Raw genomic sequence first — 23167 nt, 5'->3', positions numbered from 1 at the left:
ACCTCCAATACCTCTCCCTGCTCCTTTAGGCTTTGACCTTGTGAATACAGTTTCCAGCCAGAATAACCTTCATCCTGTCAATCAGGCTGTATGAAAGCCTTGCAGGATTTTTTTAAAAGCTGCTCTGCAGTTAAGTTCCAAAGATGCTTTGGGAGACCTAACCTTCAGTGACCTTTTTCTCTGATCAGAAATTTTGAAGTATCAATTTTGCCTTCTGCTCATTTTCATCTAGTTGATAATCATTCATTATTTATTTCAATACAGTATATGCCATTGGTAATAGTAGGAGCTGCTGTTAGTGACAAATGATTGGAAAAGATTTTTTAACAATAGAAACAAAAATCATGTGAAGGTTGAAACATGGATGTGAGAGTTAAGATGCAAGAGAAGTGTGCTTAAGCTCAATTCCTTTCCCTGAATCTTTTCTGTATGTTATATTTTAATCATAAGACTTGAGTAGACAGTCTTATAGAAAATATATCTCAAAGACCTTGAAATTGTATGGTGCAATATTAATAACTAGCAATAATGATGTTAATGAATTTGAATGTCCTTGTTTTGTACCATACTTAAATAAAGGTGCAAACCAAATGAATAATTGCACATATCAATTGATTGCTTAAAGAAGTTTAATTTATTGTATGTTACAATTGCAACCTTGCAACGTGTACTGCATCATTTGCTGAGTTATATCAAAATGATAGTAACAGTTCATACACAAACAATCCAGTGACTAACATCAGACTACTGAACTCATAAAGAAATTAATTGACTATAAGATTCATATCATAACTGTTTGATTTTCCAGTCAACTACAGGCAATGGCTTTGCCTGAAATTAGGACAGCATGCATTTGTATAAGTCAGTTAGGCAATATATTTTTGTATTGGCAATATCTCTGTTATATTTCAGTATGAAATGGCCAAATCAAATTTAAAGATGTATTATGAAACACCTCCAGGTAGTGCCATGTCTGCTATTTTACTGCAACTGGCTTGAATTAAAAGTAAAACATTTGGGCTACCTGAAATATTTGAAAACTCCTGGTGAGTGAAGGTACAGATCAATGGCAGATGTGCAATGCAGATCCAGTGCTATAGTTCAGATTTGTTTGCTCCACATTAGTCTAAACAAGTCTCAAGCATTAGATCCCCGATCAGACCCACAAGTTTAGTTACATTCTGGTAAGGGACCAATAGCTTTTATTTAAGAAAAAAATTATGATGTTTGGAATCCCAGATTATTACTGATAGAATAAAGCCACAAAATGCATTAGTTTTGGGGTTAAACACAACATCCTGCACAGTAAACAGCTGATAGAATCGAGAATTTGTTTGCAACCTCACCCAGATGTCAATAATCACTGTGAGCCACAAAAATCCTATTAATACTTGAATCTTGGTCCCAGGGATATTCACTCTTCACTCAAAGACTCCATTTTTTAACATCCTCCAATTTCGCTCTGTGTAGACACTTCCTCCTTTCATGGTGTTTCAATCTTGTATTTTGGGCTGTGTTCCAACAGTAACTCCCTGGCTAAATTGCAGCTTGTTCTCATTTCTGCTAAGGCCTCCCATAGCCTTACTTACATGGAGCCTCCATGCAGCATCATGCTGGGACTTCTTCCTTCGTCCCTCGCTGTTGGTTGCCTCTTTGTGGTCTCCTTCTAATGTCTCAGGAGATTTCTTCCCTTTTCTTGAATTCTATTACCTTTGATGGTTTGTTAGTTTCTTCTGGTCTTTTTGTTCTTTTCACATGACTCCTGGACTATTCTCATTACCTCCCATTCCCAGGGTTTATGCATAGTATCTCCAGTCATATCCTTTCCTAGTTACCATTTTCAGAGCTCTTGGGTCCCTCTTCAACTGCCTTCAGCCAGCTCTGGAACTAGCTATTCATCACTTTGGAACATTAGAGCCACCCTGGAATCATCTTGAAACCAGCCTCTGTATTCACCAGGCTACCCCCTTTTATAGAAACTCATATTGGCTTAAAAACTCATAAAACTCATCCTGTCTTTTCACCAGATCTACGTCTAAGTCTTTTTACTCACATCCACTTTGCTCTCGAGAGGAGATCTCTGTAGCTTTTCAGCTCTGATCAAATGCCAAAACACTGACATATTATTTTCTGGATGTCATTTTTTTAGAGTGTCTTGCATCCATCAGAAAAACAATGTAAATGTAATTTTGCTATGTGCTGAATGTTTAACAATTTGCTGCCATTTTGAATACACAAGGACCAGGGGCCAAGATTGTAAAGAAGGAAAACAGAAAACTGACAGCAGGAGGCAACAGTGGGAAACTGATACCCTGAAAAAGAGAAGTAGAAGACTGGGATCTTCTGAATGATATTGGAAGTTTGAGAGTGGAGTAAGAGACTGAAGAAGATCTCAAAGAATGAGAATCTGGAAAAAATGTGCGAATGCCAGCCAGTTCTGATTGGGCAAGAATATAGGATCATGTCAGCCACGCTCCCCAGTATGAACTACAGTGTTAGCCATCTCAATGATTCACATATAAAACAGGACCCGGCATTCAAATGACAAGTAAAGACCTAAACTTATTGTCTAATACATGAGCATATGCCATATTTTTCATTAGAATTTAACTGAAGCTATGTGGAAGACTAAAATCATGTTGCTCTTTTTAGTTACTTTTAAGAGTTTTTCTTTTTTTCTGATTTCAAAACTTTTCCTACATCTTATAGAGCGAAGCTTTTAAGCATTAACAAGATAGCCTGAAATATCCCAACTGTTCTACTTCTAAGGAGTGACCTACTCTCTACTTAATTTGTAATACAGCACAATGTCAGGTGGTTGAATATTTTACAGGTTAAAACTGTACCTTTAACGTGCTGGCAGCAGTTCCAGGATACTCTCTCTGATCGAGCTTTGTCCATCTCTGCATGAATTTTTGCACCATTGGATCATCATAATTCACAAGCTGGAAGCCAGTGACATTGACTCCTGTCTCAATAAATTTATCAAGTACAAGATCAGAGAAGCCCTGCAATGAACAAAGACAGGCACAATTCAACCACTGAAACAAAGTAATGTCTTACACAATCTTGATTAATTATTTTCCCACACAATGTCTTATTAAGTTCTTTTAAAGTACCATGTCTTGACTCTCCTGATGCCTCCTGTGGGTGAAAGTACAATGTGATGTACATGCATAGATCATAAACTCCCAGGTTTGGTCCCCAACTGCTGCACAGTTGGTTGGATTTAATCCTCCATTGGAGACTTTGGCAGGCAGGAGAACATAGTCAGTCAGGATTTCTTTCTCAACTTCCTATCCAGGAACTTATTGTGCAGTTCATATCTGCGAACTTTGGTTTAGGATCAAATTACATTCAACTACAATGCTTCTCAGCGATCAAATAGCCCACCAATCTCTGCGTCCTAATAACTGAATGCTGCAACTTGACAGTTGAAAAGCATGGAATCATATGCCAAATGAGTAACCATTGACAGTTGCATCATATTTTTTTCGTACTTCAAGTTATGCTTAGGACATCTGTCTTTTGTTAGGATCTGATTCACATATTTGTGAATCCTGAATCCTGTGTTTGTAGCTGCCCTCCACGTTTTTCAAGTTGCTAGTTGCCAAAGACAATGGGAAAACAACTGTAAAAAGGCTTCTGATTCACCACTGACCACATTACATTACTTCCTAAAACCAATTTAATCCCCAGAGCTTAGAATCTAATTGATTCTAGAACAATATCTAATTATTTGCCTTGTCTCACAGTGAGTCAGAGGAGAGGCAGATATTGAGAATGATTCCAGACACAAGCCATAGAAAAGTTAGGAGAATGGAAAAACAAGTGGCAGATGAAATTTAATGCAGAGAAATATGGAGTGATCCACTTTGGCAGAAATATAGAGTGAGATAATACAAATTAATGACACAGTTTTAAAGAATGCAAAAACAGAAGAACTTCGGTGTTCATTGAAAAGATCTTCGAAGGTGGCAGGACATTTGAGCAAGGAGTTAGCAAAGCACTTTTAGTTATTGAGATGTAATTTCTTAAACAAACCATCTTGAAGAACACTAGATGCAACATTGTGCTCACCATATAAATTAAGCATTTGATAGTGTTAATGATTAGATTAGATTAGATTAGATTACTTACAGTGTGGAAACAGGCCCTTCGGCCCAACAAGTCCACACCGTCGAAGCGCAACCCACCCAGTCCCATTCCACTACATTTACTCCTTCACCTAACACTACAGGCAATTTAGCATGGCCAATTCACCTAGCCTGCACATTTTTGGACTGTGGGAGGAAACCGGAGCACCTGGAGGAAACCCACACAGACACGGGGAGAATGTGCAAACTCCACACAGTCAGTCGCCTGATGAATGAGAATTACTGTAAAATGCACAGTAAATACAGCATCTCACAGACTGGTACCATTGTTCTGCCTTACACTTGCTGCTGGGAAGGAAGTTTCACAAGCAGCAGTTGATCATTAAGCTTCACAATGACTTATCAACTAAAAACTCAGACCTGTTTTTGCAGCAACTAATGAACTCAAAGTTATGTATTTAGAACGGAATTTGGCAACACACAGTCAGTTTTGACATGTGGCAAAGCTGTGTACTTTGCTGTCTAATTAGTAAAATCTGTGCTGTTTTGATTTGCTACATTACCTCAGCTTCTGCTGGTGTTCAGGCAATACCAGAGGCAATATACAATTCTTTCTTTCGAGAAAGAAAGGGCAATCATTTGCAAGCACCACATGCATGATTGAACTGAGAAAGTTCAACCAATAACTGACAAAATACCAATTGTGAAATATCTGCTGTGCAATAAACTAGATAGGATTTCTTCAGGCCTGATTAAAAATCCTTACTGGGATTTCTATACTGTTCAGCAGGAGTGATCAAAATAAAAATACAGAAAACATTTATTCGTAAATGTCTATTTCTATAGATTTTTCTGAGTTACCCAGTGAATTGTGAAATTGCGCACCATGGTTATCTTTGGAATTACGAAGCAGGATGCATTTTCTCAGATAATTTCAGAATGCAGTTAAACTGTGATTTATTTTTATAGTGAAACACTTTTCATTTTGTAATGGTGAAAAAACGCCTGCAGAGGAAAAACCCTGATATAACTGCTTTTACTGAAGGGCATCTAATTCTGAACTGAGCATCACACTGAGGCAAGTTAGAATTCAAAATAGCTTAGATTTGTTTTCCTACTTTTGTTCAACCCTAAAAGTCTGGACATGTTGATATATCTCTCCTCAATCTTGTTTAAAATTATTGCCAGGATAGAACTTTGTGCACCTTTAAGAATTTGAAGGGCCCTCTCATGACAGCCAGAATGTAATTTGCAACCAGTGCAATTAATGTTCCAACTAATTTTTATTTGTTCTGCGCAGTCCCGTTAAGATTGCACTACAGCTGCAAATGCACACATCTGAAAGAAAGCACTGTCTTTTTGGTCTCCTGTATGATATATTGCCAAAGTCTTTGCAGTTATGCGATAGAGTTAGGGTTACGGAAAACATAATTTAGAGGGAGCGTGCAGCATTGCTCTCCGGACTTTATTGATTGCAAATGTTTCATTGCAACTGTTGATTTCAGATTGGTCATACAGCATTAGCTCAGCCCCAGAGGCAATTTTCTGGCATTGCACCATCTGCTTATTACCTTAAGTTTTACACAAAAAGGGAGCAATGGAAAATTAAATTGACTCATGCAAGGTAATGAGGCATTGTGAAAGAACAAGCAAAATAAAGCACTAACAAAGTGGTGGCGAGTGATTCAAAACTGATGAAGACCTAAACAGAGAGCAAGGTTGAAAACAACTCATAAGAATGAAGTTGAAAATTTGATTTTAATTCTCTCAGTCTTGGCAAAAACATATGTGGCGCTCAGAAAAAGATGGAGCGTGGTGCTTTTGGAAATGGGACACGGGTGTTATTGGTGAGGCTAGCATGAATGGTACATTTCTAATTGCCTTTGGGAAGGTGATGAAACGCTTCCTTGAACTACTGTGGCCAGCTCAGTGTAGGTACACATTGTGGTGATAGATAAGGGATTTCACGATTTTGATTCAGTGATAATGAAGGCATTGAGATATAGTTCCAAGTCATGATGATGTATGAGTTAGACAGTCATAGAGTCATGGAGATGTACAGCACGGAAACAGATCATTCCACCCAACTCATCCATGCTAAAGAACTTGCAGCTATGTGTGTTTTCAATTGTCTATTACCATGATCTTCAAGTAGAAGAGATTGCACAATTTGGAGGTGCTACTGAAGAAACCTTAGCAAGTTGCTGTAGCAAATCTTATGGATGATACACACTGCACCATGGTATGTCAGTGGTTGAGTTTGTGAATATTTAAGGTGGTGGGCTGATTGACAATCACTGCTTTGTCCTGGGTGCTGTCAAAGTCTTTTGTGTTATTTGAACTGAGCTCATCCAATTAAACCACACTTCTAACTTGTGGTTTATAGATGGCTGTCAAGTTCTGGAAGTACAGAGGTAACTCATTCACCACAGAATAAACAACCTCTGACATACCCTTGTAGTGACAGTATTTATGTGTATGTTCCAGCTTTGCTTCTAGTCAGTGGTGACTTAATGTTGTTGGTGGGGGATTCATTGGTGATAATGCTAATGAATGTCCAAGGGGAGGTGGTTAATTTCTCCTGTTTGGTATTGGTTATGCCCTGATACTTGTGTGGCACGAATAGCATTTGTCAATTACAAGTTAAAGCATGAATGTAGTTCAGGTATTACTAAAGGGGGGAATGGACTACTTCATTGTTTTATGAGATTTGGAATGGTGTCAATTTAACATTTTCCACTGTCTTGTTCCAAAACATCTCCTCTTCACCATGTTCACAAAGTTTCTCTGCACCTCTTCCATCACAAAGATGGCCTTAGGGTTCTCCATTCTTTTTTGAATGGACGTACAATCAATCTCTAACCACCACCACTGTCCTCTGCCTGGTTAAACTTGTTTATACAATCAACAAACCCTTCTTCAACTCCACTCACCTCCTTCAATTGGAGGTGTTGCAAAAGGTAGCTCCCTGGGTCCTTTTATGCCAGTCTTTGTGTGAGATATGTAGAACTGTGCTTGTTCCAGTCCTACTCAGGCACCTCTTTTTCGATTTCACTGATGATTGTACATGTTATACTTCTGAATCTACCCTTGGAACTGTGTTTTTCAATTTCCATTTCTCTCTCATCTTGATATGGTCCAACTCCGACTTTTCCTTTTCCTTTCTTACCATCGCTATCCCAATTTCTTGGAAATTTGAATATTCATTGAAAGTCCACCTACTCCTGTCGTCACCTTTACTACACTTCATTATAATCCGTTTCCTGTAAATAATCCACTCCAATCTCCCAATATCTTCATTGCTGTTGCATCTGTTCTGATGATTCAATCTTTCATATATATGTTTCTGAAATGTCTTAATTTTCCACAATTGTGGAGTCCACCCCATTGTGGTTAAGGCAGCTCTCAATGTGACATAACCCATTACCTGTACTTCTTCGCTCACTTCTCCCAGAACTACAACAGATACCTCTCTCCTCAGAATTCAAATCACAAGAGGGGGTGATTTCTTGGAGACTATCTTTTCACATTTTTGGTTTTTAGGGCTTTTTTTTCGGTCTCACTAACTCCTTAATTAGGTGTGCAATCACTTCATAATAATACTTCTACATCTGTGTCTATATCATGAGAGTTTGACATCACTGAGAAGCAGAAGTCATCAATATCTTCAGTTCATTACTGCTCAAATTTAAAGCCAAAAATCACAAGGATTTAAATTGGCACAAGAAAGCTGATATAAGTTAGCAATAAAGCTTTTTATAAAAAACAGATCTGACATACTCCTATTCTCAAGAGGGCATTACCCAAAACATGCTTTCCATGAGTAAACTCACAACTGAACCATTGTACATTTAACTCTAACAGTTACATTTTGTATATTAGATACTTTGAGACATGATAACATGAAGAAGCAAACTGTAATGAAATATTAAATTATACAATTGATCCAATGTTCAGTATCAATTACATTTTCCCCTCATGTAGTGACTCCTGAACTGCAGCTTTAATCTAAAGACTCTACATTAATTGCAAGGAATTCATTACTTCAGTTTTGCTGTTCATAGTTAGATGAATGTTCCTTCGTTAAAAAGTACAACTTTATTAAAATGTAGTTCATTAAAACTGTCTGATCTCCTTTGAAACTTTATTCTCTCCTTTTTCAGACCGTTTCCACCATTTCAGGCCCTCATCCCCCTTTGCAAACACCCACTCCTCTTCACAGCCTCTTGTTCCCTTTTCATTCCCTCTCCACCGTTTGGAAGTCCTCTCCCCATCTGCGGCTTCTCTTCCTGTTTTGCAGGTCCTCAGTCTCCGTTCCACGCCCTCACCATGTGTAGCCCCTCTGATCCCAGTACAGTCTCTCTCCATCATTTGCAGAATCTTTTACTTCCTCTCCCTTTACCCCCAGCTGAGGCTTCTCTTTCTCCTCTTTGCAATGTCATCTCCCAATTGAGGTCATCAGTTTCTAACAGTGGACCTCTGCTGACAGCAACAGAAAAATCTTACAATTAAACAATACAGCACTCCATAGCACACTCCATGGCTGCAGGAGAAGGGGCTTTTGTCAGGTCTATCAATTCACAATCTTGCTTCTGGGAGTTGGGGACAGTTGGGAGGACAGTTGCAGCCTGTGTCCCTCGCCCTGTAAGTTTCAGCCTCCTTGTCTTTCAATTAGGGAATTTCCAAACATCTGGACTCAACATTTGAGTTCAACAATTTCTGACGATAACCTCTGCTTTCATTTTGTCTCCTTTCCCTTTGCTGGATTGGATTTTCTCTTGCTTTTGTTTCTGCAATGGCAGTTGTTCATCATTCTGCCATACACATTATCTTTTGACACATTGTTCATTTCTTTTACTTGTCCCAGTTCCAATCTCTTTGGCTTTGCAATGCCAGATTCTTTTGTCCTTTAAACATTTTTATCGTAACAGATCTCTTCCATGATCTTCTACCACTCCCCTTTCACATTTTAAAACTTATTTCATTTCTAACTGAAAATATATGGATACGAAACATTAACTCTGTTTCTTTCTCCACAGCTGCTCAGCATTTCAATAATTTTCTGTTCTTATTCCTGATTTCCAGAAACCAAAGTATTTTGTTTTTGTACAGTATAATATAGTTTTGTGCAGAGTGAAGTTCTCCGTACTCTTCTTGAACTTTGATAATGTACCCCACGTACTAATTTCAGAAGCAGACCCTCCAATGCATTAATGCAACATTTTCCATATATCCCACAACACCCAGCCTGTGAGCATCCACCTTTTGCCTTTGATACTTAATGCTTAATATTAGTTAGGCATTGTGGACCAATATTCATTTGGCAATGGATGTAGAGTGACTAAATTAATTTCAATTGGACCTTCGTGGCCAGCAAACCCTGAATCTGAGTTGTATGCAAACTCAGAGTTAAAAGATCAATTTCTAACTCATACATCACTTAGTCACCCCATGAATATGTCTTCTGATTGATTCAATCAACCACAAAGAAAGCACTTACCAGAGTAGCCAACATGTAGTGGTAGCCTCGGATGTTTTTACCAACATTCACTGCCTATGCCACAAAAGAAAAGAATAATCTGTGAAAATGTTTGAATAAATCAGCATTTTAAAGTCTACTCAGAGTGAAAGTGAACTGCATGATGAATGTTTGAGCCAACATAGGGAGATGAGGATCTCATTCTGGTGACTTGGTGCTGTACAGAATCCACCATGGCTACTTCTTCACTGAGACCCATCCCCAAAACTGAACATTGTACTTCAGATGACCAAGGCTCTGCAAAATTGCATAATTTCCTCATTTTGGCATTAAAACCCTATTCACAGAAAGCTGTAAAATCCATTTTGAAAATGTTTCTTTTTGAATCTATGCACTGGTTTTAAATTATTTATTTACATATTGTTGTTTGAAATGTTCTATCTCCTACTGAATAATCAGAGATGTAGGAAGTAAACCTATTTTACCATCCCTTTATGTCTGTCTGCCTCTCTGTTTTATTCATTTGGCCTTTTTACACAATTGGCTAGCAATCCTCACAGTTCCATGCCTTGTACCATGAAGAAAATAGTCTAATTCATTTATTATGGATCAAAAGCAGATGATCCCACTCTAACAATGTCAAGCTTCAGCTGCCACAGGTTTGTCTCATTCAGTCCATCTCTCTTCGTAACCTCCTTCCACATTCTTACCTTAATGTGATCTACAAATTTGGATTTACAATTTTGGGGCTAACAAAGGACAATGCATAAAGAGTTAGCAGTGGGATGGCTTATGCCCAAACATAGGAAGGATGTGGAGGCATTATAGGAAGGATGTGGAGGCATTATAGGAAGGATGTGGAGGCATTGGAACGGGTGCAGAGGAGGTTTACCAGGATGTTGCCTGGTATGAAAGGAAAATCGTATGAGGAAAGACTGAGGCACTTGGGGCTGTTTTCACTAGAGAAAAGAAGGTTTAGGGGTGACTTGATTGAGGTGTACAAGATGATTAGGGGGTTAGATAGGGTCGACAGTATGAACCTTTTCCCGCGAATTGAGTCGGGTATTACAAGGGGGCATAGCTTTAAATTAAGCGGGGGTAGATATAGGACTGATGTTAGGGGTAGGTTCTTCACTCAGCGAGTCGTTAGTTCATGGAATGCCCTGCCAGTAACAGTGGTGGACTCTCCCTCTTTATGGGCATTTAAGAGGGCATTGGATAGGTATATGGAGGATAGTGGGTTAGTGTAGTTTAGGTGGGCTTGGATCGGCGCAACATCGAGGGCCCAAGGGCCTGTACTGCGCTGTATTCTTCTATGTTCTATGTTCTATGTTCTATCCAGTTAGTTAGTCCATTGCTAGATTCAGGAGGCCCTTTTTATTGGGTATCCAAGGCAGACAATCTCAACAGGTATTATGTTCCTTAAAAATGAAAGGAAGGGCTGAATCATGTTGAAGGAATCTTCTTCAGTAAATTAACGAATGCCGAATGGGACCAGCACCTGTCTTGCTCTGCTCAGAACTTACTGACTCCTTTAGTCACCAATTAAAGATCTACTTTGTTAAGGTTTGCTTTTAAAAATCTGTTCTGTGGCAGAGCAATAGTCTTCCCAAACTTTGTGCCAACCCTGCCATCTCGTTTCCCACCTCAACTTCCTCCCGAAACTTATCATCAAAAAACTGTCAGTAACACCAATGGTTTGACATTCAGTACAATCTGCCGATGAACGTACAAAAGGATAAATTCCTCATGAGGATCCATTTCAAGTTAGTATCAGGCCTCTTAGTCCAGTCATGCCCAGATTATATTTCATCTTTCTTTTCCTTCATCCATGTCATTAATCCTCTGCAGTGAAACATGTCAGACTTTGTACAGATGCCTCAACAACACAAATTGCCATGTCCTACCAATCAAGAGTATGTATTGTCCATTCCGAACCTCCATTTCCAAACAATCATCCAATCCATGACACCAGTCTTTCTCTGGTTCTGTGCATTTTCACTTCTCCTAATAATCTCCTGTGTGAAACTGTATTGACTGTCCTCTGAAAACCCATCAAGACAGCATCCACTATGTTAGAAACTGTCTCAAACTATGCATTAGATTAATTCTTGATTTACCAACCTCCCAGCCCCCACTCCACTAGCCCCCTGAAATTTGATGTCAGCCTGCACTATGGTACTTGGCCTTTCAGACTGGTTTTCTCATTTTGAAGTACAAATGTAGCATGAAAGGACAGGAATTTGAGTTACAAAATATGGTTTCTATGGAAACCTATCCCCAAAATTTAGAATTAGTGTACATTTTCAATCTTTCCAATATCAATAAGATTTTGTCTCTTGCTGTATAATCAGAGATTTAGAATGTCACCCTTTTATTACCGCTGCTTTATTTTTCACTCCCTACTTTAATCTATGAGCCTATCTATATTATTTGCTAGCAGATGGTTAACAGTCAGAGTTTATCAACTTCTAAAAAAATCACCTATTTATTTGTTGTTTTCTTGATTCAGTACCATAAATTGTTTAAAAGTAACAACCCAGCCCCTTGCCTGTGATGCTTGAATAAAGTGCCTGCATTTTCCTTAACATGCAGTCTTTTTTTGTCAAACTGAAGGATTATCCATTAATCATAATTTTTGTCCAATTAATTTTTAGCATGTGTCTTCAGGAGTGCAACTTTTCCCATTCCCTAGATGCATGGAAAAAATATCTTCCACATTTCTATGGAATACAGTTTCTCATTAATGTAGCTCAACATAAATCAGCATACATAGTTTCAGATACATTTAAGAGGAGGGAGTTACACAGCTTCGTGCACGATCAATGAGGTTTATGGCATCAAAAGATCGTGTTGCTATATTCTGGTGTTGGCACCATCTAGGGATTTAATTACACTTGCAACAAAAGTCTGGCTAATAATGGTGCTGCCTCAAGTTTAAAAGCAACATCATAAACCAGATTGTCTCCGATTACAAAGCTTGCCTTTTCACTCACTTTTATGTGAAATGCCAGTGGACTTCTACCACTTTTCTAGTAACTGAAGAGCTGACTGTCTTATCAGGATGTTTTAGTCAAGCAACAGAAGTTATCAATCCAAGTGGTGCAGTGGGTCAAAGCTAGCTTGATATAGATTGTGTATAGGGAGAATAGTTTTTACTTTAACTGTGAAAAGCAGAGTAGTAAATGTAAGTAACACTTACAACCATGGCTATAAACCTTGTGAGTTGACCTTCAAAAGCACATTATTCAATTGAGCTCACAATCTTTCACAACCAGCACCACCAACGCTAATGCTATTAGAGTGATCCTCTTATAATGTGTATATGAGGCAGCAACTCAAAGAGAGCAGGATTACAGGATTCTTGCTGAGTAAATTGGACATTATCAGTAGGTAGTCTGGTGGGGATGTGAGGATTGATGTGGCTTTGCATCAGAACAGAAAGTCTGCTAGTGCATTACCCACACTAGGTTTAACAAGACCACAATGCCATCAGTGAATACAAAGTAATTCTTTTTGTTAAAAATAAAGAAACTACACAAACAGCAATTACCTGATCCAGAATAGCATTCAGTCTGTCTAGTTCACAGTCTATTAAATATCTTCTTTCTTGCCTTTTGTCCATTTCCTCAAAGATTCTTCTATATTCCATCACATCAGTGATGCTTCCAACTGACTTTGCTGTAACCTGCCAGTTATTCTGAACTGCAGCTTCCATGATTACCTGAAGGATGGAATATCCTGACAGAAGAAAAGAAGCACAAATTTAAGAATGAAACACTGAATTATTTCTGAAGATGAATTTTATACAGTATATTATTTGGTAGTTTGCAACACATTCAAGTAATATCCTTTGAGAAAGTAGAAACTGGGGAACCCAATCTAGCAGAACATTTTTGTTTACAATGTCAAATGCTCCAACTTTTATTGAAGAACTTTATTCCAGATTTGTGCTGCACATCACTGACCCAAAGATCTTTGGGTCAAAACGAGAGCTTTGTAACGAAAAGCAAACCTAAGACTTTCCACCAGTTTTGAGTCCATGTATTATCTAGGCACAAGTCAAATACATGCTTAACAGATCAGAGAAATTTGGGCACAACAAGTTATGCTCTTAACTTTTTATGCCCAAGTCTCCTTCATCTTTTATAGTTGTCCATCAAACCCCTCAGACTGTACGAGTTTCCACCTGTAAAAATAGCCATCTCTGCAACTTTGACACATAATTGTCTTTCATTTATGCTTGTTCAGAGGGTTTTACCAATTTATGCTATGATTCCTTGTTAAAAGATCTGTACCAGACAACCTCTATTCTGCCCCATCTGAATGTCATCTTTATTTTCAATTTGTAGCAAAGGTGTTGTGTCACAAAAGTATTGTGGCCGATTATGTTTGTATCAGCATGTTAAATTGCTTAGTGACAATTTTCTGCTTCATTCCCATAAATTAGCATACTATATCTATCCAATAGTTATCCAGTGCCTCTTGAATGCCTCAACGATGGAATATTCAGACCAGTCATTAAAACATAAAGCTGAATTTCATGCTTTTTTTCAAGCTTGTTGGAATTTGCTTTGAATTTTTTGGAGGGATACTTGCCGCAGGGCCCAGTGAGATTTACCATTTTTCAGATCAAATGCATCTCATCAACTTGCCTCAATGCTGTTGCTCACCCCTGATTCTATCCCCATCTTTCCAGGTGCTATTCCTAGAATAATTCACCATTCAGCAGCTATCTGCTGAAACATCAGCAGCCTTTGCGCTTGCCCCAGCAACTGTCCACCTGGAAAGTCAGTCCAGAGCTGTCCTGCACATTTCCTGATATTTGACCCACAACATGTAGGCACTTTGTGGGCAGGGACCCAAAGGTCCTGCTGGATGGATGGTATACAGGCGAGATGTCCTCTTTCTCAGGAACAGTACAGTAGGCCCCAACCCAGCTTGGTCTGAGGTTGCCACCCAGGTCAGTATAGTCTCAGCCACCTGGAGGAATGCCCAGCATAGTGAGAAGGTGGTCAACGACCTAATGCATTCTGCCAGCATAAGTGCCACAACCTTCTCTCTAATACCTCACACTTATTCTAAAATCTCATTAACTTAGTGCAGCAATAAGAAGATGCACTTAATTCATGACTATCCAGACTGAAAATAAAACTATGGGTTGAGTGTAGTTGGGTTCTGAGTGGCATGAGCTATGGCAAAATATGTGGCAGAATCAGATGAGACATCGTGTGAAGACAGTCTCAGCATTGGGAGAATCTCATTGCATTTTTTAATGCTTTTTCCGAGCAGTGAGAAGTTTCTCACCAAGCAGTGGTAGTCCCCACATCCCAGCAAGGCTCATGCTCTGCACTCTCACTAATAACTCCTACATCTTTCCTCACTCACTCTCATCCACCCCAACCCCTGACATGACTAACCCTGACTACCTTCTGTGCTCTCATTCCTGATAAAGGGCTTATGCCCGAAATATCGATTCTTCTGCTTTTTAGATGCTGCCTGACCTAGTGTACTTTTCGAGCACCACACTCTTGACTCAGATCTCCAGCATCTGCAGTCCTCACTTTTACTTTCTTGCCCTCTGTGCTACTTACTCACTTGCTAGATACACCTCCACACCTTCACCAAAAATACCAGCCGTCTCACACACCTTCATCTCCCAAAATCTCTACTGCGCTCTCATCCCAGGAGGAAAACAGCCCACAATAGGACAGCAAAAGATGGGTAGTGGACTGCCCAAAACTCAGCTCCTCACTCCTTGTATGGAAGACTCCTGACTCTGATTGGCCTGAGTGGCTGACCGATTATGTCCAAGATACTGAATTGGTATTGGAGGCTGCTTGACTTCCATGTTGAGGATTCTTTACATCCAGCTTGTTTGTTGTGTTTAATAAGGTGGGAAGCTGAATTTAATGAGGTGAGGTGTGTTATTAATAAGGTGTTTAATAAGCTATAATCTGCCTTAATTGGGAACTACTACTGCTTGGTGAGAAACTTCTTACACCGCTCGGAAAAAGCATAACAAATGCAATGAGATGCTCCGAATGCTGAGATTGTCCTCACATGACGTCTCATCCAATTCTGCCACATATTTTGCCATAGCTCATGCCACTCAGAACCCAATTACACTCAACCCATAGTTTTGTTTTCAGTCTGGCTTGTCGTGAATTAAGTGCATCTTCTTATTGCTGTGTTGAGTTATTGAGATTGTTTTCACGTTAATAGCTCTTTAAAAGAAAATAATAGCATGTACAAGCTCTTGACATTCTTTATTAAAGCATGGCTCTACCGCTCACACTTTGTGATTTTCCAGGCACACACATAACACATAATAATAATTTATGCGATTATAATGCAAGCAGCTCCCAGAACTATTAAATGTGAGTACAACTATATGATACCAATATTAGAGTAAATATGTGCTAATTATAAAACTGAGTACAGACAGCTAAAACTGCAATCCTGTAACAATAAATTAATGATAATTGCAGCCTACATCCAGCAATGATATGATAAAGTGAATATTACCACTAGAATTGAATGCAGACAGCAAATTCAACACTCTATTCCTATCCCATCCATCAATTCCTTCGCCATTCCAATCCAATCCAGACGCTTTCTCCCTCCCCCATTGATACCCATCTGCCAATTTAACATGTGGATCAGTACATCAGTCATTCTCTCTTCATCAGAGACATTTTCCCAGACAAGCAGAGTGATATTTGGGTGCTTGCAAGGATTTAAATCTCCTAAAAATCAGATCAGGTTACGATCCTCACATAATTCAGCTCTCCTATGAGTTTTACCCAACTAGGTTCTGAGGTGAATAGGAAATCCCCTTAGATCTGCTCAAGGCTGTACGGCCTGTTTCAACCTTTAATTCTGTATTAAACAGTCAGGCACCAGTTTCCTGACTGGTCAGCAACTCTGAGATGAGTGCACAGTGAGGAGAACTACTGAGTGAAACAGACAAGCTGGAGAGTCTTTCAATAGTTACAGTGAAAGATTTCAGCCAAAGTCAGGGCACTATTCAATGTAGTTAAATTCTCAGCATTATTGCTGTATGAGAGATGATAGTCAAATTATTGAAGTACACTGCAGTGCTGTTGTCATCTGAGGTACAGAAGACTGTATGTGCCAATGACTGCCTGATTGAATCAAATATTACATTACCCCAGCTATTCATATGATACAGAGTACAGATTGACTACACCTATGTTAATCAGAGTCAACATGTCAACCAGTTAGTATCACTTTTGCCTGTGATGTAAATTGTTTTCAATTTGGCATTCTTGCATTTATCCTGATGACAGCAATTTGAAGATCTTTAGGAACATGTCTCTTTTTAGCAATACACAGGAAAATGCCAGCAAAATCATGGAGTCATAGAGAGAAACAGACCCTTTGGTCCAATTCATCCATGCTGACTAGATATCCTAAATTAATCTCGTCCCATTTGCCAGCATTTGGCCCACATCTCTCTAAATCTTTCCTATTCATATACCTATCCTGATGCCTTTTAAATGTTGTAATTGCACCAGCCTCCACCACTTCTTCTGGCAGCTTATTTACTACACGCACCATCCTATGCTTGAAAACTTTGACCCTTAGGTCCCTTTCAAATCTTTCCCCTCTCACCTCTATGTACTCTATCCATGTCCCTCATCATTTTATAAAACTCTGTAAGGTCTCCCCTCAGCCACCGATACTTCTCGGAAAATAGTCCCAGTTGATCCAGCCTTTCCCTATAGTTCAAACCCTCCAATCCTGACAACCTTCTTGTAAATCTTTTCTGAATCCTTTCAAGTTTCACAACATCCTTCCTACAGCAAATAGAACAGATTGAATGCAGTATTCCAATAGTGGCCTAACCGATGTCCTGTACAGCTATAACTACCTTCCAAGTTGTATACTCAATGAATTAATCAATAATGGCCAAGCATACCAAACACTTTCATGATTATCTTTTCCACTTGTGACTTCACTTTCAAGGAACTATGAACCTGCACTCCAACGTTTCTTTGTTCAGCAACACTCCCCAGGATCCTCCATTAAATGTATTAGTCCTGCCCTGATTTGCAAAATGCAGCATTGCACATTTATCTAAATTACACTCCATCTGCCCCTCCTATGCTCATTGGTGCATCTGGTCAAGATCCTGTTGTACACACAAGTAACCTTCTTCGCTGTCCACTACATCTCCAATTTTGGTGTCATCTTCAAACTTATTAACAATACTTCTTATGTCCACATGCAAACCATTTATGTAAATGATGAAAAGTAGTGGACCCCGCACCGATCCTCATTGGCACTCCACTGGTCACAGGCCTCCAGTCTGAAAAACAAACCTCCACCACCACCCTCTGTCTTCTACTGTTGAGCCAGTTCTGTATCTAAATAGCCAGTTCTTCCTATATTCCATGTGATCTAAGCTTGCTAAACAGTCTACCATGAGGAACCTTTTTGAACGCCATACTGAAATCCATATAGTGTGAAGTTTCGCACGAGAAAGTGTTATTCTACTTCATTATTGCTCTCCTAATGGATTGAATCCTTCATGAGGCCTCGAATTTAATCTGTTACTATCTTACAAGCAGCAAATTCAAAAACTTCCTTATGAACTACATAGAAAAGATTGTCCTTATGTCATCTCTACTTCCTTTGCTATATAATATCCTAGAGGTTATCACTGATCAAAAACTGAACTGGATGGACCCAGTGATCCCACAGCTAATGGATCAGATCTAAGCTTTCCAGTCCTGCAATATCCAGCCATGAAAGCTGGTGGACAATTAAACAACTCACTGAAGGAGGAGGCTGTACCAATATACCCGACTTTGCACATCCTCGCACAAGAGAATGCAGAAACAATTGAAATCATCTTCAATCAGAGATAGAGTAAATGAACTATCCCAGTTTCATCTCAAAATACCAAGCATCACAATTGTCAGTCTTTAACTAACTCAATTTACTGCATGTGATGTTAAGAAACTGCTGTTGGCAACAGAAACTACAAAGATTATAAGCCCTGACAACGTTGCTTCGGTAATATTAAAGACTTGTGCTTCAGGATTTTAAATGCCCTGACCAATCCGTTCAACGAAGTCTACCTGACAATGTGGTTTGTCCTGTACATAAAGAGCAGATCAAACCTGGCCAACTACTGTCCCACCGATCTATACCTGATCAACAACTACCTCATGGAAGATTGTCATCGACAAGGCTATTATGTTGAATTAACTTTATTGTCACATGTACTCAAATGATTACAGTGAAAAGTTTACAGTCACCACATTACTGCACCATTTTAGTTACATAGGTACGGAGGTACAGATACTCAAGACCAAACTCTTAGGAAACAAAGGAAAATTAGAAAGGTAAAGAAATAAACACTCCAACGTTATCAGGCATAAGACCAAATCAGTAAAATAAAGAAGTAAGAAGTTCAGAATATTGATCTTTCTGAGTCCGTTCATGCCAGCACCTAGCCTCAAGAGAGAACTCCACTGCTGCCTGTGCCAGACCAACCAAAATAGAAGCCCACTCACTTTAGGTGCCATGTGGGGCTTACCCAATAATAATTTGTTAATTTTTATTCAGTTTGGGTTTTATCAGCACCCTTCAACTTCTTACTTCATCACACCCTTGATCTAAAGGTGGACAAATAAGCTGAACTGAATTCAAGAGGTGAGTATATGTCACTGCTCTTGATATTAATGCATTATCTGACCAGGTGTGGCACTGAGGAGCATTATCTAATCTCCCAAAGTAATTTGGAATCAAGAGGAAGAAGTTCCATTGGCTGGAGCCATACAGAGCACATAGGAAGCTGGTTCATGTTGTTGGATGTCCATCAACACAATTCTAAGACATCTCTGCATAAGTTCCTCAGGGTACTGTCTTATCTCAACATTTCTAGCTGATTCATTAATGATAATCCTTCCATCATAAATTATAAGTGAGGATGATCCCTGATGATTGTGCATTGTTCAGCACCATTCACCATTCTTTAGGTGTCGAGCAATCCATGCTGATGTACAGTGAATCCTGAGCTTGGGCACCACACAAGTACCAGCAATGACAATCTCCAAACAAGAAAAAATCTAACCATATTCTATTTAATAGTCCAGGCAATATCACTGCTGAATCCTCCATCATCAATATTCTGGAGATTATCATTGACCAGAAACTGAACCGGACCAGCCATATAAATAATGTGGATATAAAAGCAGATCTAAGGTGAGGAATCCTGGGTGAGTAACCCATCTTCTGAATGCTCCTAAGCCTGTCTACCATCAGAAAGGCACTAGTCTGGTGTATGATCCAGTTGCCCAATTGGGTGGAGCTCCAAATAGACTCAAGAAGCTCAACATCATTCAGAACAAAGAAACCTTCTTGATTAGAACACCACCCTCCTCCTCAAACATTCAGTCACTCCCCTGCAGATGTACAACAGCAGCAGTGTGTACCTTCTACACATACATTGCAGCAAGTTACTGCCTCAAAAGTATCTTCTGAACCACATAAAAGGACAAGGGCAGCATATACAACATTGTTTGCAATTTTCCCTCCTAGCCACACACCATCTTTATGTGAAATGATGTTGCTGTTTCTTTAGTGTCACTGGATTGAAATATTGGAACTCACTTCCTAAAAACTCAATGGGTATAACTGCATTCCAAGGAACACAATGAACTCACAAAGCAGCTTGCCACCTCCTATCAAAGGACAATGAGAGATGGGCAATAAATGCAGGCCTAGCCAGTAATGCCTACATCCCAAGAATGAAGGGAAAAAAATGTTCTTATTTGTAAAGGATTGAGAACTCCCTATTCTTCTTCAAAACAATTCTATGGATCATTTAGCATCTGTGTAACCAGCAGAAAATGGCACACTGAACAAGGAATGACACCATTGTCTATGCAATACTTAATGTCTTAGACAAATTATGGGTATTGAATCTAGTCTTTTTTGAGCCAACCTGATACAAAACAAAAGGGCTTGTTTAATGATCTTAAGTCACAGTTTCAGGTTTTTTCTCAGAAACATTAGTTAGTTAAAATATTGTATACTTATCATGACTGTTGATAACTGCTAGATTAAAAATGCACTGGCTAAATATTAATTCTGTGTTATTAGTATTTCTGGAGTATTTACAACATAGATATGGCTAACATTAAGTAATGGATGACTAAGTCCAACTTAGTAGGCAAATGTGGACCATTTAATAGGAGTGAAATAGCTTTCTTTTAATCACCTGGAATGCTTTTGAAGTACACAGTTGGAGTCCTGGCCTAAAGGGATAAAACTGTAGCTGTTGGAAGAGGATGTGGATCATTTAAGAGACAATACAATAAAACTCAGCAGTGCAGCATTAATCTTTGTCCAGCCTTATTATTTGTCTTGCAAGCAGAAAAAAACATAAAATGTAGAGAAATTGTTACTCTCTTTTTATGCCATCCATTAGTGATTCATTTATGTAGTATAAAGAAAGAAATCTCTGAATTATTGCAATGAAAAGAGCTCGCGGTAATCGGTGCCATACTGTGTCGGAGTATTGTCATTCCCCCTCTGGAGAATTTCAGAAGAACTGAAGATCCTCTTTCTCTATTATTGCTTGTTAAAGGTCACCAAAGTGAAATGAATGCTGCCCATGAATCACAGAACAAATCCGATCCTGAACTTGACCCTGTTTCCTGTAGTCTGTGTTTGACAGTTCATAGGATAGAGAATGTAAAGAATCGAAAGGTCACAACAATGTTGGGGTGTCGATATCAGCGATGTGTTAGCTGTGAGACTGATGATCCAAAAATGACATAGATTGCAAAGGCACTTGAACATTATTGATTTGTGTTTACTTTTCAAAGCGACATATAGCACAGCTGGTTATATAAAGTGTGACATTATTATGGTGGCCTATGATGGGAGTGAGGGTATTTCATTCCAAAACTGTGGATTGGGGTTCAGTGACAACAGAAGCAGAGTGCCATACTTGAGAGTAAAATACTTGAAATTGCCTCCAAAAGAAAAAAGGCAACAAATACGTTAAAACAGTGGGGGTAGGAAATATAAGAGCATATCTGTCAGTACCTGAGAGAAAAAAGGAGACAAACATTTCTGGAAGATTCTTTCACCAGAATTGAATAACGCTCTTCATCTGAAACTCCTGCCTATCTTCTCTACCCCTGCTGCCGATGGTTTTGCCAAGTACATTCACATGCTTTTAATCTAATTTCGGAATTGCTAGTTGCAAAATGATTTTAATTTATTTTCAGTTGCTTGCAAATGAAAAGTAAGTTGTCACGACAGTAACATTATGATAGCTGTGTTACTTAATTTGCTTGTTTTTATCAAAGAAGGGCTTATGCCCGAAACGTCGATTCTCCTGTTCCCTGGATGCTGCCTGACCGGCTGCGCTTTTCCAGCAACACATTTTCAGCTCTGATCTCCAGCATCTGCAGACCTCACTTTCTCTTTGTTTTTATCAAAGTTCATTTGAGAGAGTCCTTTGTTCTTATTCATGTTTTGACTCTCCAATTAGTACAATAGAAACCAGAGACTGAACTGAGATTCAAATCTGAAGAAGGATAGTGTCTACCAAGAGAAAGTGAGGGCATGTCTGGAAGTTACTTGATCAATATTATAAACAGTATATATTTCCAAACAAAAACAGAAATTGCTAGAAAAGCTCAGCAGGTCTGGCAGCATCTGTGGAGAAATGGCAGAGTTAACATTTCAGGTCCAGACTTAATCTAATAGTTCTGAAGAAGGATCACTGGGCCCAAAATGCTAATTCTGCTTTCTCTTCATAGATGCTATCAGACTTACTATTTCTTTTTACAGCAATTTCTGATTTTGTTTCTGATTTCCACCACCGGCAGTTCTTTTTAAAAATATTTTCAAAACATATCTAGTGTACTGACTAAACTGAGAAGCATCTCCCCATGAACTTTTATCAGCATGATACATGCAAGCTTAACAGCATTCTGTTTTATGGTATGAATGGATAAAGCTACCTATTATTGAGGTGATAGCTGTTAGATGTTTTACCAATAATATGGACACAATATTAATGCCAGTCATTTCTGCTGTTGATTGGTTTTCTGGAACGGAGGATATGCTCTGCAAAGTTAACATTGAACCATTATGTCAGATCAGCATGCGCTTAAATTATGTAGATACCATTTTGATCAAGAGACGTCAGAGAAAGAAGGACAGACAACGTCTTCCTATCTTGGAATGTATTCAGTATAAAAGAAATTGCAAAAAAAATTCCAAGAACTAAAATTATCCGGAACAAAGAAAGAAAATATCAATACACAGTTATGTGAACTGTATAAGCTTGCACCAAAAATACATGTTCACAATGTACTTTCGTGTCAAGTGAACCTCCTTATGATTCAGACAGAATAACTAACCATGCCTCAAATTCATTAAGTAGTAGTTTACGAAGCTTGCAAGAGAGTTTTCCACAACACTGCTAAATTGAATTGTAAAGTTTAACCAATACCAGCATTGTGCTCATAACAGTCCATGGGGAAATGTGTTTCAATTCAGTCAGTACATTAAGATATTTGAAAATGTACACTGT

The 23167-nt window shown here is 38.8% G+C and overlaps 1 protein-coding gene across 7 annotated transcripts in view; it reads right to left on the bottom strand.

Moving 5' to 3' along the window:
- The window catches only part of LOC122557318 (glutamate receptor 3), a 342247-nt gene that overhangs the window by 169544 nt on the left and 149536 nt on the right, over positions 1–23167 (bottom strand). For all 7 annotated transcript variants that reach the window (XR_015758634.1, XM_043704895.2, XM_043704894.2 and 4 more), the window contains exons 4-6: positions 13130–13317; positions 9598–9651; positions 2847–3008 (exon numbers count right to left, since the gene is read on the bottom strand). Coding sequence is in view for 6 of the 7 variants with exons in the window: in XM_043704895.2 (XP_043560830.2) it covers positions 2847–3008; positions 9598–9651; positions 13130–13317 (404 nt within the window). In the remaining variant the exon portion in view is untranslated. The remainder of the gene's footprint in view (positions 1–2846; positions 3009–9597; positions 9652–13129; positions 13318–23167) is intronic.

The sequence above is a fragment of the Chiloscyllium plagiosum genome, unplaced genomic scaffold, assembly GCF_037043375.1.
Source record: "Chiloscyllium plagiosum isolate Xiang-an unplaced genomic scaffold, Cpla_swu_hap1 HiC_scaffold_11, whole genome shotgun sequence".
Taxonomy (NCBI): domain Eukaryota; kingdom Metazoa; phylum Chordata; class Chondrichthyes; order Orectolobiformes; family Hemiscylliidae; genus Chiloscyllium; species Chiloscyllium plagiosum.
The sequence above is the reverse complement of the archived record's forward strand: the minus strand, read 5'-3'. Positions and strand labels throughout refer to the sequence as shown.